The sequence below is a fragment of the Gossypium raimondii genome, chromosome 10, assembly GCF_025698545.1.
Source record: "Gossypium raimondii isolate GPD5lz chromosome 10, ASM2569854v1, whole genome shotgun sequence".
Lineage (NCBI taxonomy): Eukaryota > Viridiplantae > Streptophyta > Magnoliopsida > Malvales > Malvaceae > Gossypium > Gossypium raimondii.
This window is the reverse complement of record NC_068574.1, coordinates 61,562,457-61,574,248: the sequence shown is the minus strand read 5'-3', so window position 1 is coordinate 61,574,248 and position 11,792 is coordinate 61,562,457. Positions and strand designations below refer to the sequence as shown.

Below are 11,792 nucleotides of genomic sequence, written 5' to 3'. Positions count from 1 at the left end.
CCAATCAAAAGTTCAAAAATATCACACCAATCACCACACATTATTAGCTCAACCAACAGTGTTTCTCATCTCCATAAGAAGGCCAAGATGAGCATTTTGGTATTGTTGGTTTTTTATATTATTAGCTGAAAATGGAGAATTGTTACCCTTTTAGCTTGCTTGAACCTCCAAATTGTGATGGTTGCAATGCTGCTGCTATAAGCAATGAGCCTCCTTTCGTAGTTCCATGGCCAGTCGAACCTCTTTTCTCAGCTTCTAGCTCGGTTCGTTGCCACGGGTTTACTTCGCCAGCGATACCTGATAAAGCTACGGTGGCTTCCAAGAGCCATAGTGAAGCCGAGAAGCGTCGGAGGGATCGGATTAACTCGCAGCTTACAGCTTTGAGGAAATTGATTCCCAAGTCTAACAAGGTCTGTAGTTTGCTCCAAAGTTGCCTTCTTTTTACATTGTCAATGATATTCAGATCAATTATTTATTGGTGGTTAAATTTTGAGTTTGGTCCCTTCATTATGCTCAATTTTTTAATTTAGTCCCTATATTTAATTTGACATAATTTGATCCTCTATCTTTATAATATTGCTAGTTACTAAATAATCCTTGATTAATTTTTTTTAAAAAGAATCCTTACTTATCATGTTAACATGGACTCTTTTTTGTGTGTTGGAACGACTTTTTTATTTAATCTTTGAACTTGACAATTTTTTCCAGCTTAATTTTTGAAATTTTTTTGGTCCACGCTAGATCTGAAATTTGATAGCTTTTCTCAATGTAGTCCTTGAACTTGGATCTCATTAAGGTATGATGACATGGTGCTCTAAAATTGTGCTACATTATCACCTGATTTTTAAATTTTTTTTAAAAATTTTTGGTATTTTCAGATTATATATATTAAAATTTCTAGATATTGATATGGTAAAACCCCAAATGCCACGTCATATTACCTTAATGAAATCTAAGTTCAGAGACCAACATGGGAAAAGTTCCGAAGTTCTTGGACTAGCATGAACAAAAAAATATATAGGGATCAAATTGAAAGATATCACCAAATTTAAGGATTAAATATTGTTTTATCACTTTTTTTATTAAAAAAATCCATGTCAACATTTGACTAGAAAATTTGAAAGTCTTAATTAATTACTAACCAATTAACCAATGAAATTATAAACGTAAAGTGTGGTCAAACTATGTGAAATTAAAGTATTAAGGATTAAATACTAGATTTATGTATAGTAGGACCAAAACCATAATTTGACCCTTTATTGTTCAGATGGACAAGGCAGCCTTATTAGGAAGTGCAATAGAGCAAGTCAAGGATCTAAAACGAAAAGCAACAGAAATCGGCAAAGCTTTTGCTATACCGTCCGAAACCGATGAAGTATCTGTCGATTACAATGTTCCCGAAGACAAGACATTCATCAGGGTTTCGATTTGTTGCGATGATCGGCCGGAAGTGTTTTCGGAACTCATCCGAGTCCTCAAAGGGCTAAGGCTTAGCATTGTGGAAGCTGAAATTTCAAGTGTTGGTGGAAGAACCAAAAGCAATTTGATCCTTTGCAATGAGAGTGATAATAGAGAAGGTGTTTCAAGCAATCTAAAACAATCTTTGAATGTAGTTGTGAACAAGATTAATGCTTTATCATCGGATGAATCGAAATCGAATTATCGGATAAGGAGTAAGAGACAAAGGTTGTTCTTGTCTTCTTAGTTTACTCCGTAATAAACAAGGTGAATATTTAATACATTGTCAGTGTAGGTGTTTTTATCCGTGAGCAAAAACAGATTGCCTTGTATTTAGTAAAATAAAAAATAATGGAGGGCTTACAAATAAATAATAACTTTATTCAAACCCAAAATCTAAAAATCTAAAACCCCAAACTTGAAAAAAATCCAAAACCCAATATATATACACCATCAATGCAAGTTCTTATTGGTTTCTTCCTCAATTATAACTTGATTTCGAAAATAAAACTTGATCTGAATTAAATAAATTTTTTGAAGATAAAAATGTCTCCAACTCGAAACCATCTAACCCAAACCCAAACCGCCTAAAAGCAAAACAATTCAAGCTTGAATGACATGAGTACAAAATGATCCAATCAAAAAACCAGACCTCAAACCCTAAAATTTACCCCATTCAAATTGACTCAAACCAAAATCAATTCAAGTCATCCACATTCAATTACTCCATTTTTGCTTTTTTGATTGACTGATGCTTTGCCTTTGTATTTTCCTTAGTTTATATAAATTAGTCATGACGTGAAGCAATCAAAAATTGACGATGTTTTTAATATGATAAATTCATTTCATATTTTAAATTTTTATATACACTTTGATACACTCAAAGAATTAGATATGCATTATTTGTACCATAATTATCAAAAATATTTATCCATTATCAACTACTACGCCCATCAAACTAAGTAATTATTTCTCCACCATATTTTTACTAAAAATTATGCTAGAAGTATTCACAGACCGAGCCTATGTAAGATATTAAAATTAATTTTACATGCCCACGCCTAATCTAAAAATTTGATAGTTTTTTTGCCCAAACTAAACCCCAACCCGACCCAAGCATAAAATATTCAAGCTAGACCGAACCAAGCTCCAGTAAAATAAATTATTGCCCAAAGCCTAGATCATAAAAAACGAACCTTAAGTTTTACCCGATCCCATTTTTCAATTCTCATTTTTTTAAATAGACGTTCAAGCATAGACAATTAACCCAACCCATAAGCAAGTCTAACTTTTACCCATTCAAGATTATAAATAGGCCATCATCTTCGCTGGGTTTATTGCTCCAATAATTTCAAGCAATTTTCATGTTCAAACTTCAAACTCGAATATTCATGCTTAACATTGTTGAATACAAATCAATCTCCAAATTGACCCGAACCTAAAACAACAAAGAATCAGAAACGATCTTGCAATGACACATCCTAAAAACCCTAATCACCTAACTTAAATAATCCTAAACTCAAAAAACTTAAGATACAATATGGATAAAGCGATCCAAAACCCGAAATGTTCGACCCGACCAAAACCTGAATCCGAAAACGGCACAACACTTAGTGGAACAGTCCAATTCCATCGTTCTACACATTTCACATCCTAAAATACTTGGCCGATTATTGCACAAAGATTGCAATACACTTGAGCATAGAACAATATGCATTGATAAAAAATTTCTAAACCTTTCAATGACCCGAACATGGAAACACAACCCTATCAATCTAAACACAAATCAAATTTAATCAATCCTAACAAAATTTCGATCCAACTCTATCTGATCACAAGGAATTCACAACTTGAATCTATGCAAACTCAAACTCGAAATGGACCCAAACCACTCCTAACCCAAGACCCAACTCTATTTGACAACAAAGAACTCACAAATTGAACTCGACCCAAACCTAAAACAAAGAACCCTAAATGACCAAAACCTATAATGACCCAACGGAGAAAACCGTAATAGTCTAACCCTAAATAAGCCCTAAACTAGAAAACCCAGAACTCTAATACAAACCAAACCGACCAAAAACCCGAAATGTCCCGAATCAGAAAACCACCCGACCCTAGGTGAAACCCATCCAGTTCAACAGTTCTATACATTTCAATATCCTAAAATATTTTGTGCTAATTATTCCACAAAGATAGCAAGAAACAATCTCATTTTCCAATTCAAATCATTTCAATCCTTAAAAACTCAAACAACATTTATCAAGTAGATGGGAATGGTTCAACAAAAATACAAGAACAAAAACCCTAAGCCATGAAAATGAAAACAACAGCTTTAAATCCTTCAAAAAAAAAGTACCCATCAAATGACTATCCATGAAGAACAACAAAGACTGTATCACTTAGATCTTTGCCTCATCTTTCTCCTCTTCCTCTTCAACCTTCTCATACGCTTCTTCTTCCACTGAAATGAAACAAAAATAATAAACCCATATCAATATCTAAATTAAAAAGTTAAAATAAAATAAAACAATGGTGATGGTTTCTTTTTGCACCTTAGCTCTCATGGTTAACCTTTGGTTTGTTGATGTCCAATGGGGTCTGCGGCGAAATGAAGGAAAAGTTGGCGTTTAGGTTTATATATAGAAGCGTAAAACCCTAAAGCCAAAAGGCCTTCAACCAGTTGGAAAGGCCTTCGTAATGTTATTATATATATATTAGGTGAAGCTAACTTAGGCCCATTTGGCCCAATTTCATTTATTTTTATTTTTTTCAAAAAAGTATAATAATAAATTTACTCTTTAATGTTTATATATTTTTTTTATCAATTTAGCTCTTATTCTCTCTTTTTTAAAAAAAATTAAATTTAGTCATCGACCTTTTAAAAAGAGACGGATTTTTATGAACTTCTAAAAAATGAGTCGAATTGATTTTTTAACAAAAATATTAACTAAAACATTAAATTTTTAAACATGATAGCCTTCAAGGCAATCCACATGTACTTCATTTTATTTTAATTTTTATGAACCGTTTATAATTTTTAGGTAAAAAGAACTCTCCAAATCTTATCAATTTCGAATTTGCGCAGATTAGTCCCTCTCAAAATCGAATGAGTTTAATCCATTTTAATTTTGAAAGCGAGCAATCAAGGACGATTAATCATGATGCTAGTGTCTTTCATCAACTGTATATAATTTTGATTGATATAATAACAAATTTAGTCTCAACATTTACACATTTATAAAAATATTGCAGGAAAAAATTGTTAAATCATGACCAAGTAGATAGAATTTGTAAATTATAATAGCTAAATTTGTTATTATTCTAAACAAAATTTTAAAGGGACTAGAGAGATATTTTTACCTATTTTTTTATTTCTTGAAAAGTTTTACGTATTTAAATTATTTGTTGATATAACATATAAGACAAATAGCATCATGTCAACACAAAGTACACATGGACTGCCACGTGGGTTGTCACGCCAGAATCGTAAATAAGGTAATGTTTTAGTTAACATTTTTGTAAAAGTAAAGCGATTTAACTCTTTTTGAAATGTTAATAACCAAATCTTACTCAAAAAATAATAAGGGCTAAGACAATAAAAATATAAACATTGAAGACTAAATTGATCATTCTTCCAAAAATGAATTATGACATTCTTTTAATTTTTGATAGTATATTAGGTTTTATTTATTTAAAGGTTAATTTCATGTAAAGCCTTATGTGGCCTAAATTTTAAATTAGTTCCTTCCATCAATCTAACACGAGTGTTAAATCAAAGTTCGATAACGTGAGAATATTTAAAATGCATAGATTAAATTTAAACACATATATACCTCTTGTATTAACAAATTAAATTTAATAAAAGAGAAAACAATTTAGATTCGACGTGTTAAAAAAATTTGTGTCGTTAAAATTTAAGATTTTTTTTTAAGGCATAATGATTTATTTGGCTCTACAACTTTATCAAATAAAATCATTTTAGCCTTACATTTAATTCTTTTGTCTTTTTAGCCTTTAAACTTGTGTTTTTGTATGTGTGTGTTAAATCAGCTCAAAATGAACGGGAAAGTTGATGTTTCTTAACTTTGATGACGTTGTATACACGTGGATTGCCATGTGAATCGCACGTTAGTATTTAATTAATTTTTTAAAATTTAAAGATTCAACAAATATATAAAAACTATTTTTAAAAATAAAAAAACCATTAAAATTATATGACAATCCACAGTTATGCTATGTCGACAAAGTTAAAAACATTAACTTTTCCATCCATTTTGATTTGACTTAACAAAAAATGCAAGTTGAAATGTTTAAAACTTGATTTACATTTTTTTTTTGTATATATTGCACATTTGATCCAAGCTAACATTCAATCTTAAAGCTAATGGCTCGGGATGACAGAACAAACATAATTAATATAATATTAATATTTTGAGGACTCAATTGGAGCATTTCGAGATTAGGTTAAAATTTGAACCATAATTTGAAAACGACTACTACAATTATTTAAAAAGAAAGAAATAATATAAGAATCGAATTCTTAATTTTACTCGGGGAATTAAAACATGGAATAGGATACCAACCCTTGCGCTCTCTCTCTCTCTCTCTCTCTCTATACGTCTATTTTTTATTAATGCTTGGTGGGTTGGACAATAAGGAATTCAATATCTTTCAAGCGAAGTATCATATTCGAGTTTTTATGGAGATAGAAAATAGCTATAGGAGATCTTTGCTTAGAGTTCAATATGACTAAATAGCTATAGGAGATCTTTGCTTAGAGTTCAATATGACTATTAGATAATAATGATGCCAATTCAGATTGCAAATTTCGAATATCTAATTTGCTTTTTGCGGATTTGGATAAAATTTGTAGTTGATATTCATTGTAGATCTAGAATGGATGCATCTAGATGCTTCAAAAATTTATTATCAGAAATTCATATTGTTTATTCGAATATCGAATTCATATAAAAAATATTGTGTTGTCATTTATCATGCCTAGTAGATACTTGAAAGTCTCGGACAAAAAAAAGTCTTCTTTTTTGAATCAAAAAGATTTTTTCCACGTGTATTAAAAAGTATAGCTTAATGTGTTTTACTTGTTCTCTTTTGGGTTCAAGGATTGCTTAATGGTTAAGTGTTAAAGTATTATAGATGTATGTGTGTGTAGTAAAGTGATAGTGATTTATGTAGTATGGTAGTCTTTTTCATAATATTTGATTTGATTTGTGTGATTAAAGGCAAAGCTTTGACCACTTTACTAAAACAAAGATTAAAAAAGTTTAATTTTTTAAAGATTGCCAAATCATAATTCCACCACACTCCTACTTAAAGTAGTCTCCCTATTTTGTTGGGTACTTCATGAACTAATTTTTGATGAGACATTTCGATTGAAAATGGAAAAACACAAAGAGATTATAATATTAAATTTAGTCCTTAATTTTTAGAGAAAATTAAAAAATTGATCATCAATATTTCAATAAGAGTTAGTACAGATCGAAAAACTCGATACTTGAGTACAGAGTAATTCAATTGGCATTACAATAAATTATCAATAATTGACTACCTTATCAGAAAGAACCTTAGCATAAAACGTCCTAGGATCGAAAAACTAGTCACTAGGCATATTAAGATCCCAACACGACCACTCATGTAGGCAATGAGCATGCATCAAAGAATCCAATTAGTAGGTATAAATGCCTCACTTGTGTACATTATTATCTACATTCTTTTTTTACTTAAAAATTGGATAGTGTACCGATTGAGTCTTGGTTCGATTAGCATTGACATTATTATCAGTGAGACATGGGTTTAAGTATATTAAAACAGATATATTCTCGTATTTGAGCCTTTTATTTCTTCTTCGAACAACATTTTCAAGCCCAATCCATTAAAGAAAATGGCATTCAAATGGTAAAAGAAGGATTTAAGAGGAAAATAACCCATGAATATCATTTCTTCACTCAACAATTAACATATTTGTTTATTTCTTAAAAAAAAACCAAATAATTCATTGAGTAAATTCATCGAGCACTTGGCAATCCTTTTTCGAAGCACTCATTTACAAAATATAATTTAAACAAAAAAATATTCTTTAAATATTAAAAATATTTTTTTGTTAATTTTGGTTGTTGTTGCTGTCGTCGTCCTTGTTATTGAATTACAATTTGAAGCTGGTCTGAGTCAACTCGGACTGAACTTCTACAAAGCGGACAACTCGATTCAGCACTGAGCCACCTATCAACACACTGTGGATGATACGTATGTTTACAGACCGGCAAAACCTTAACCTTCTCACCATCTTCGAACACACCGAGACAGATACAACACTCACTCCCAAGCGCTTCACCCACCGTGAACATAGTTACCGGCAAAGCATTAATGGCAGCAACGTCTAGACCACGATTCGGTGGCGGAGGCGGAGCGTGAGAAGTTGGAGACGACGCTTCTCGATAGAAACTACATACCCATCGGGTGAAAAAGAAGATAAGGACGGAAATAAGGATGATGATGAGGAAGAGGACAGTGAAGAAGAGGGTTCGGCCACGGATTTGGAAGCCATGGTCACCAAGCTCGGCGTAGTTCCAGTGGAAAAGATGGTTGTTTTGAGATGAAGCCATTGAATTGAATTTTTGAAAGGGGGGAATTGAAAGAGAAGGTTTTCTGAAGGTGTTTTTATAGGAGTAGGGAGACTAAAGTTGAAGCATGTTTGGTAGTTAATATAGGACAGTTGGGGGGAGTTGTGGGGGGATTTTTGTCTGAAACTTTGTTTTTATACTTTCTTACTTGTAGGTTTTTTACAGTTTACTTGTAAAGAAGACAACTACTTGGAGAAAAACAAAAAAGTGTGGAATAAAATAAAGTTTTGCTTTTTTTTTTTTTTGGATAAACTATCAAAATAGTTATTTTTGTTCACATTTTAGTCACTATATTTGAAATGTTACGTTTTAGTCATCATCGCGTTGTAACATTTTAGTCACTGAACCATTAATTATCGTTAACGGTGTAACGTTAAACTGACGTGACCTACTAAAACATCATTTCAAACAAAATTTTTGGTTAATCTATACAATCAGTCTCATTTTTTTTTTGTTCTTTTATTTTTTTCTATTCTCTTCTGCTTCTCTCTTTATTTTCCTTCCTTCTTCGTTTCTTTTAACGTAGTTTTTCTATATTTTCTATTTTTCAAAAATAGTTCTTATACTTAAAAAAAACAATTTAATTTTTTTGAGTGAGGCGAGCTGGTGGACTAGTTTTAACAAATTGAAAACATAGAAAATTACGTTAAAAGAAATGAAGAAATGATGAAAACAAAGGGAGACGCAGAAAAGAATGGAAACTAAAGAAAAAAAAAAGAAAGTTAAAAGAACATAAAAGAAAAAAATTAAATTGCTTAAAATGAAAAAAAAAAGATAAGGACCAATTGTAGAATTTAACCTAAAATTTTTGTTTGAAATGATGATTTAATGTGCCATGTCAGCATACCGTTACACCATTAATAACAATTAACGGCTCAGTGACTAAAATGTTACAACGCGATAACGTAAGTGACTAAAACATAACATTTCAAACATAAGTGACTAAAATGTAACCTGAGGCAAACAAAAGTGACTATTTTGGTAGTTTAACCTTCTTTTTGGGTAATATAATTTTTCACTACTGATTGATTAAAAAACTGCTTGGAATTAATAAAAATCGATCACCGAGCGTGTTGAACTAGTTTAATATTTTTAATTTTTTAGACTTTTATAAATTTTTATTTATTGTTGGTTTAATGATCGAACTAGTTGTATCAGGAACTGATGGTCTAACCTGTTCAACCACAAATTGTATCATATCATCACTTGAAAATCTATATAAAATTTTTTGGATTAACTCACAAATTGGTACCTAAACTATACCATCTTCCCCATCTTGGTACTTAAACTACTTTTTTTTTCTCAAGTTGGTACCCTCTTCGTCAAACCCGTAAATTTATTTTTTTAAATAAAGGCTTAACCCATAATTGGTACCTAAACTATGCATTTTCTTCCATTTTGGTACCTAAATATCTTTTTGATCTCAAATGGTATCTAAACTATTTTTATATTACCTATTTTATACAAAAATTTATATCCGTTAAAAAAATTTCAGCCGATAATAATCCGTCATTTCATATAAACTTTTAAAAAATATTTCTCTTACATTATTTTTCTTTAATTTTTTTTACTATTCCCTCTTTTTTCTTACTTTCTTCTTCTTTTGTAATGGATGAAAATATCAATATTGCTCGAAATTCGCCCTCTTGAGGTTGAGATAATGACATTTAATTATGTTTTCGAACTTCACCACCTACTTGCTCAACTTGACGAGTTCGAAAAAGTTATTTTGTTGATTAAAACCAATATTTTTAGAACCAAACAGGCCAATCCGGTTGGAGTGTGAATCGGTTGACTATTGGTCATAAGATTGAGGTTGAACTGATTGACATGCAAACCGATACAAACCAATTGAACCAAGCTAAAAAATGATTGAACTGATTTTCTCTATTATTTTTAATAATTTATTGATCAAATTAACAGGATGAATTGATCAAACCAAGAATTGATGGCCTGACCAGTTTGACAATTGATCTGGCTCTAAAAAATAAAAACAATATATATAAGAGATCAAAAATAATACTTTGTCTTTTTTGCCACATGAATGAGACAAGACGTAAAACTACTTTAGTTTTACATTTTATACGGTGTAAGTGTATCCCTCCCCATACATACATATACATATGGAGATAGTCACAGTATAAGTGTAAAATCGAAGTTATTTTATTTTATTTTTGGTATAGAATTAAGTGTTTCTTTTCGTTTTGTGGTATGAAATTAATCATATTTGGGTTGACATGGTATTTTCAGATAAAGTCCTCACGGTAATGATGACTTTGAGATTTTAGCTCAGTCCAAATACCCGGGGAAGCAATTTATTGCCACTTCTTCCAACCATTTATTAATCCAAAATATTGTCCTTGTTATTTTATATTTAATGGATGAAAGTTCTTTTTTTTTTTATATAAAACAAATTGTTAGACATTTTTATTTTACTCAAAACTTGACATGTATGATCTACATAGAAGAAACATTAAATGTGATGATCAACTTATTAAAATATTAAGTACACAAAAATTAAGTAGTTTTACAATGATATAAATAGATCTTTCCTCGGTATATATAGTAGAGAATAGAAAATCACGTAAATATAATTTTTTGTCACTTTGGTGATTGAATCTACTTTTATTTTAATCTAAAAATATTAATAATTCAATAAAATTAAAAATTTTAGATGAACAAATGGGTTTATGCCTAATCTAAACAAATTAGTTTAATAAAACTCAAATTAAAAAAACAATTTCAAATCAACTTGATCTGCTAAGTTCAAAACATTTTTTAAATTCTTAAATTTTATCATTTTATTTATATAAATCTCTATTATTTTTCTACATGTATATAAATATAGATTATTTAATTAGGATTTATTTTTAACTCGATTGATATGGATGTTATTGTCAATATAAGAAGATGTGGGTTCGAGCACGTTTGGTGTGTCGTTGAAAGCACAAAAAATAACCTATCCCTATGAAATAACGAAAAAGAATAGTATAAGGGAAGTAGAGTCAAATCCTCAGGGATTGGATTTGCACAACTTCTTATTCTTCGAGATCCCAAGCATAGTCATGCCCAAGAAAAAGTAGCGTACCTTGAAAAAAAAACAAAATTAAAAATATAGAGGGGTTGGAATTGTATAAATTGAAATCAAAATTGTAAATAGAAACATAATTGAGAAAAAAAAGGTTATTTGATTGAGAGATTCCAGCCTCCGGTTGTCTCGATCCTCATTGGGTTCAATCCTCTGCTTTAAGGTGATCCTTCTCATGACAGAATAAGCAACTTATAGTGGAAGAGTATGCCTACGACCACTAGCTCCACTTAGATTTTAGCCTTACGATTTAGAGGAACCTGAATCTAGCCAACCATCACTTTTGTGGGACCGTCTTACACTAGATCATCACTTCTCAATGGCGAATGCCACACCATCTTCTCTCTTGGGCTCGACAACCACTGACGTAGTAAGCTAACGAACCAACTATGCAACTTTCCCAAAACATATAAAGCGGCCGCCTTTGCACAAGATGAAAAGATCACTTTTGGAAGGATATGGACGAAAGCGTCAGTCTCGTGATGCGGAGAAACGATGAATACTCGTTGAGAAGGCTAAATGCGTATTCTAAGCCTCATGGACTTTTTTTGAGGAATCTCGACAACCTTTGGCTAGATGAGTTTAGTAGGTCATGCTTTTTGGGA

The 11,792-nt window shown here is 31.0% G+C and overlaps 2 protein-coding genes and 1 long non-coding RNA gene across 3 annotated transcripts; 1 reads left to right on the top strand and 2 right to left on the bottom strand.

The window, feature by feature from the left end:
• Positions 1 to 1,739, top strand: LOC105778418 (transcription factor bHLH51). Its single transcript, XM_012602109.2, has 2 exons — positions 1 to 410; positions 1,268 to 1,739. The coding sequence occupies exons 1-2, from the start codon at positions 132 to 134 to the stop codon at positions 1,703 to 1,705; spliced, it is 717 nt and encodes a 238-aa protein (XP_012457563.1). The 5' UTR covers positions 1 to 131; the 3' UTR covers positions 1,706 to 1,739.
• Positions 1,740 to 3,654: 1,915 nt separating this feature from the next.
• Positions 3,655 to 4,138, bottom strand: LOC105778545 (uncharacterized). Its single transcript, XR_001128779.2, has 2 exons — positions 4,014 to 4,138; positions 3,655 to 3,922 (listed from the first exon to the last, which is right to left on the bottom strand). It is a non-coding gene; the product is annotated as an uncharacterized LOC105778545 (long non-coding RNA).
• Positions 4,139 to 7,415: 3,277 nt separating this feature from the next.
• Positions 7,416 to 8,222, bottom strand: LOC105778696 (RING-H2 finger protein ATL66). The gene has a single exon (XM_012602453.2). The coding sequence runs from the start codon at positions 8,079 to 8,081 to the stop codon at positions 7,614 to 7,616; it is 468 nt and encodes a 155-aa protein (XP_012457907.1). The 5' UTR covers positions 8,082 to 8,222; the 3' UTR covers positions 7,416 to 7,613.
• Between the last annotated feature and the right edge of the window lie 3,570 nt (positions 8,223 to 11,792).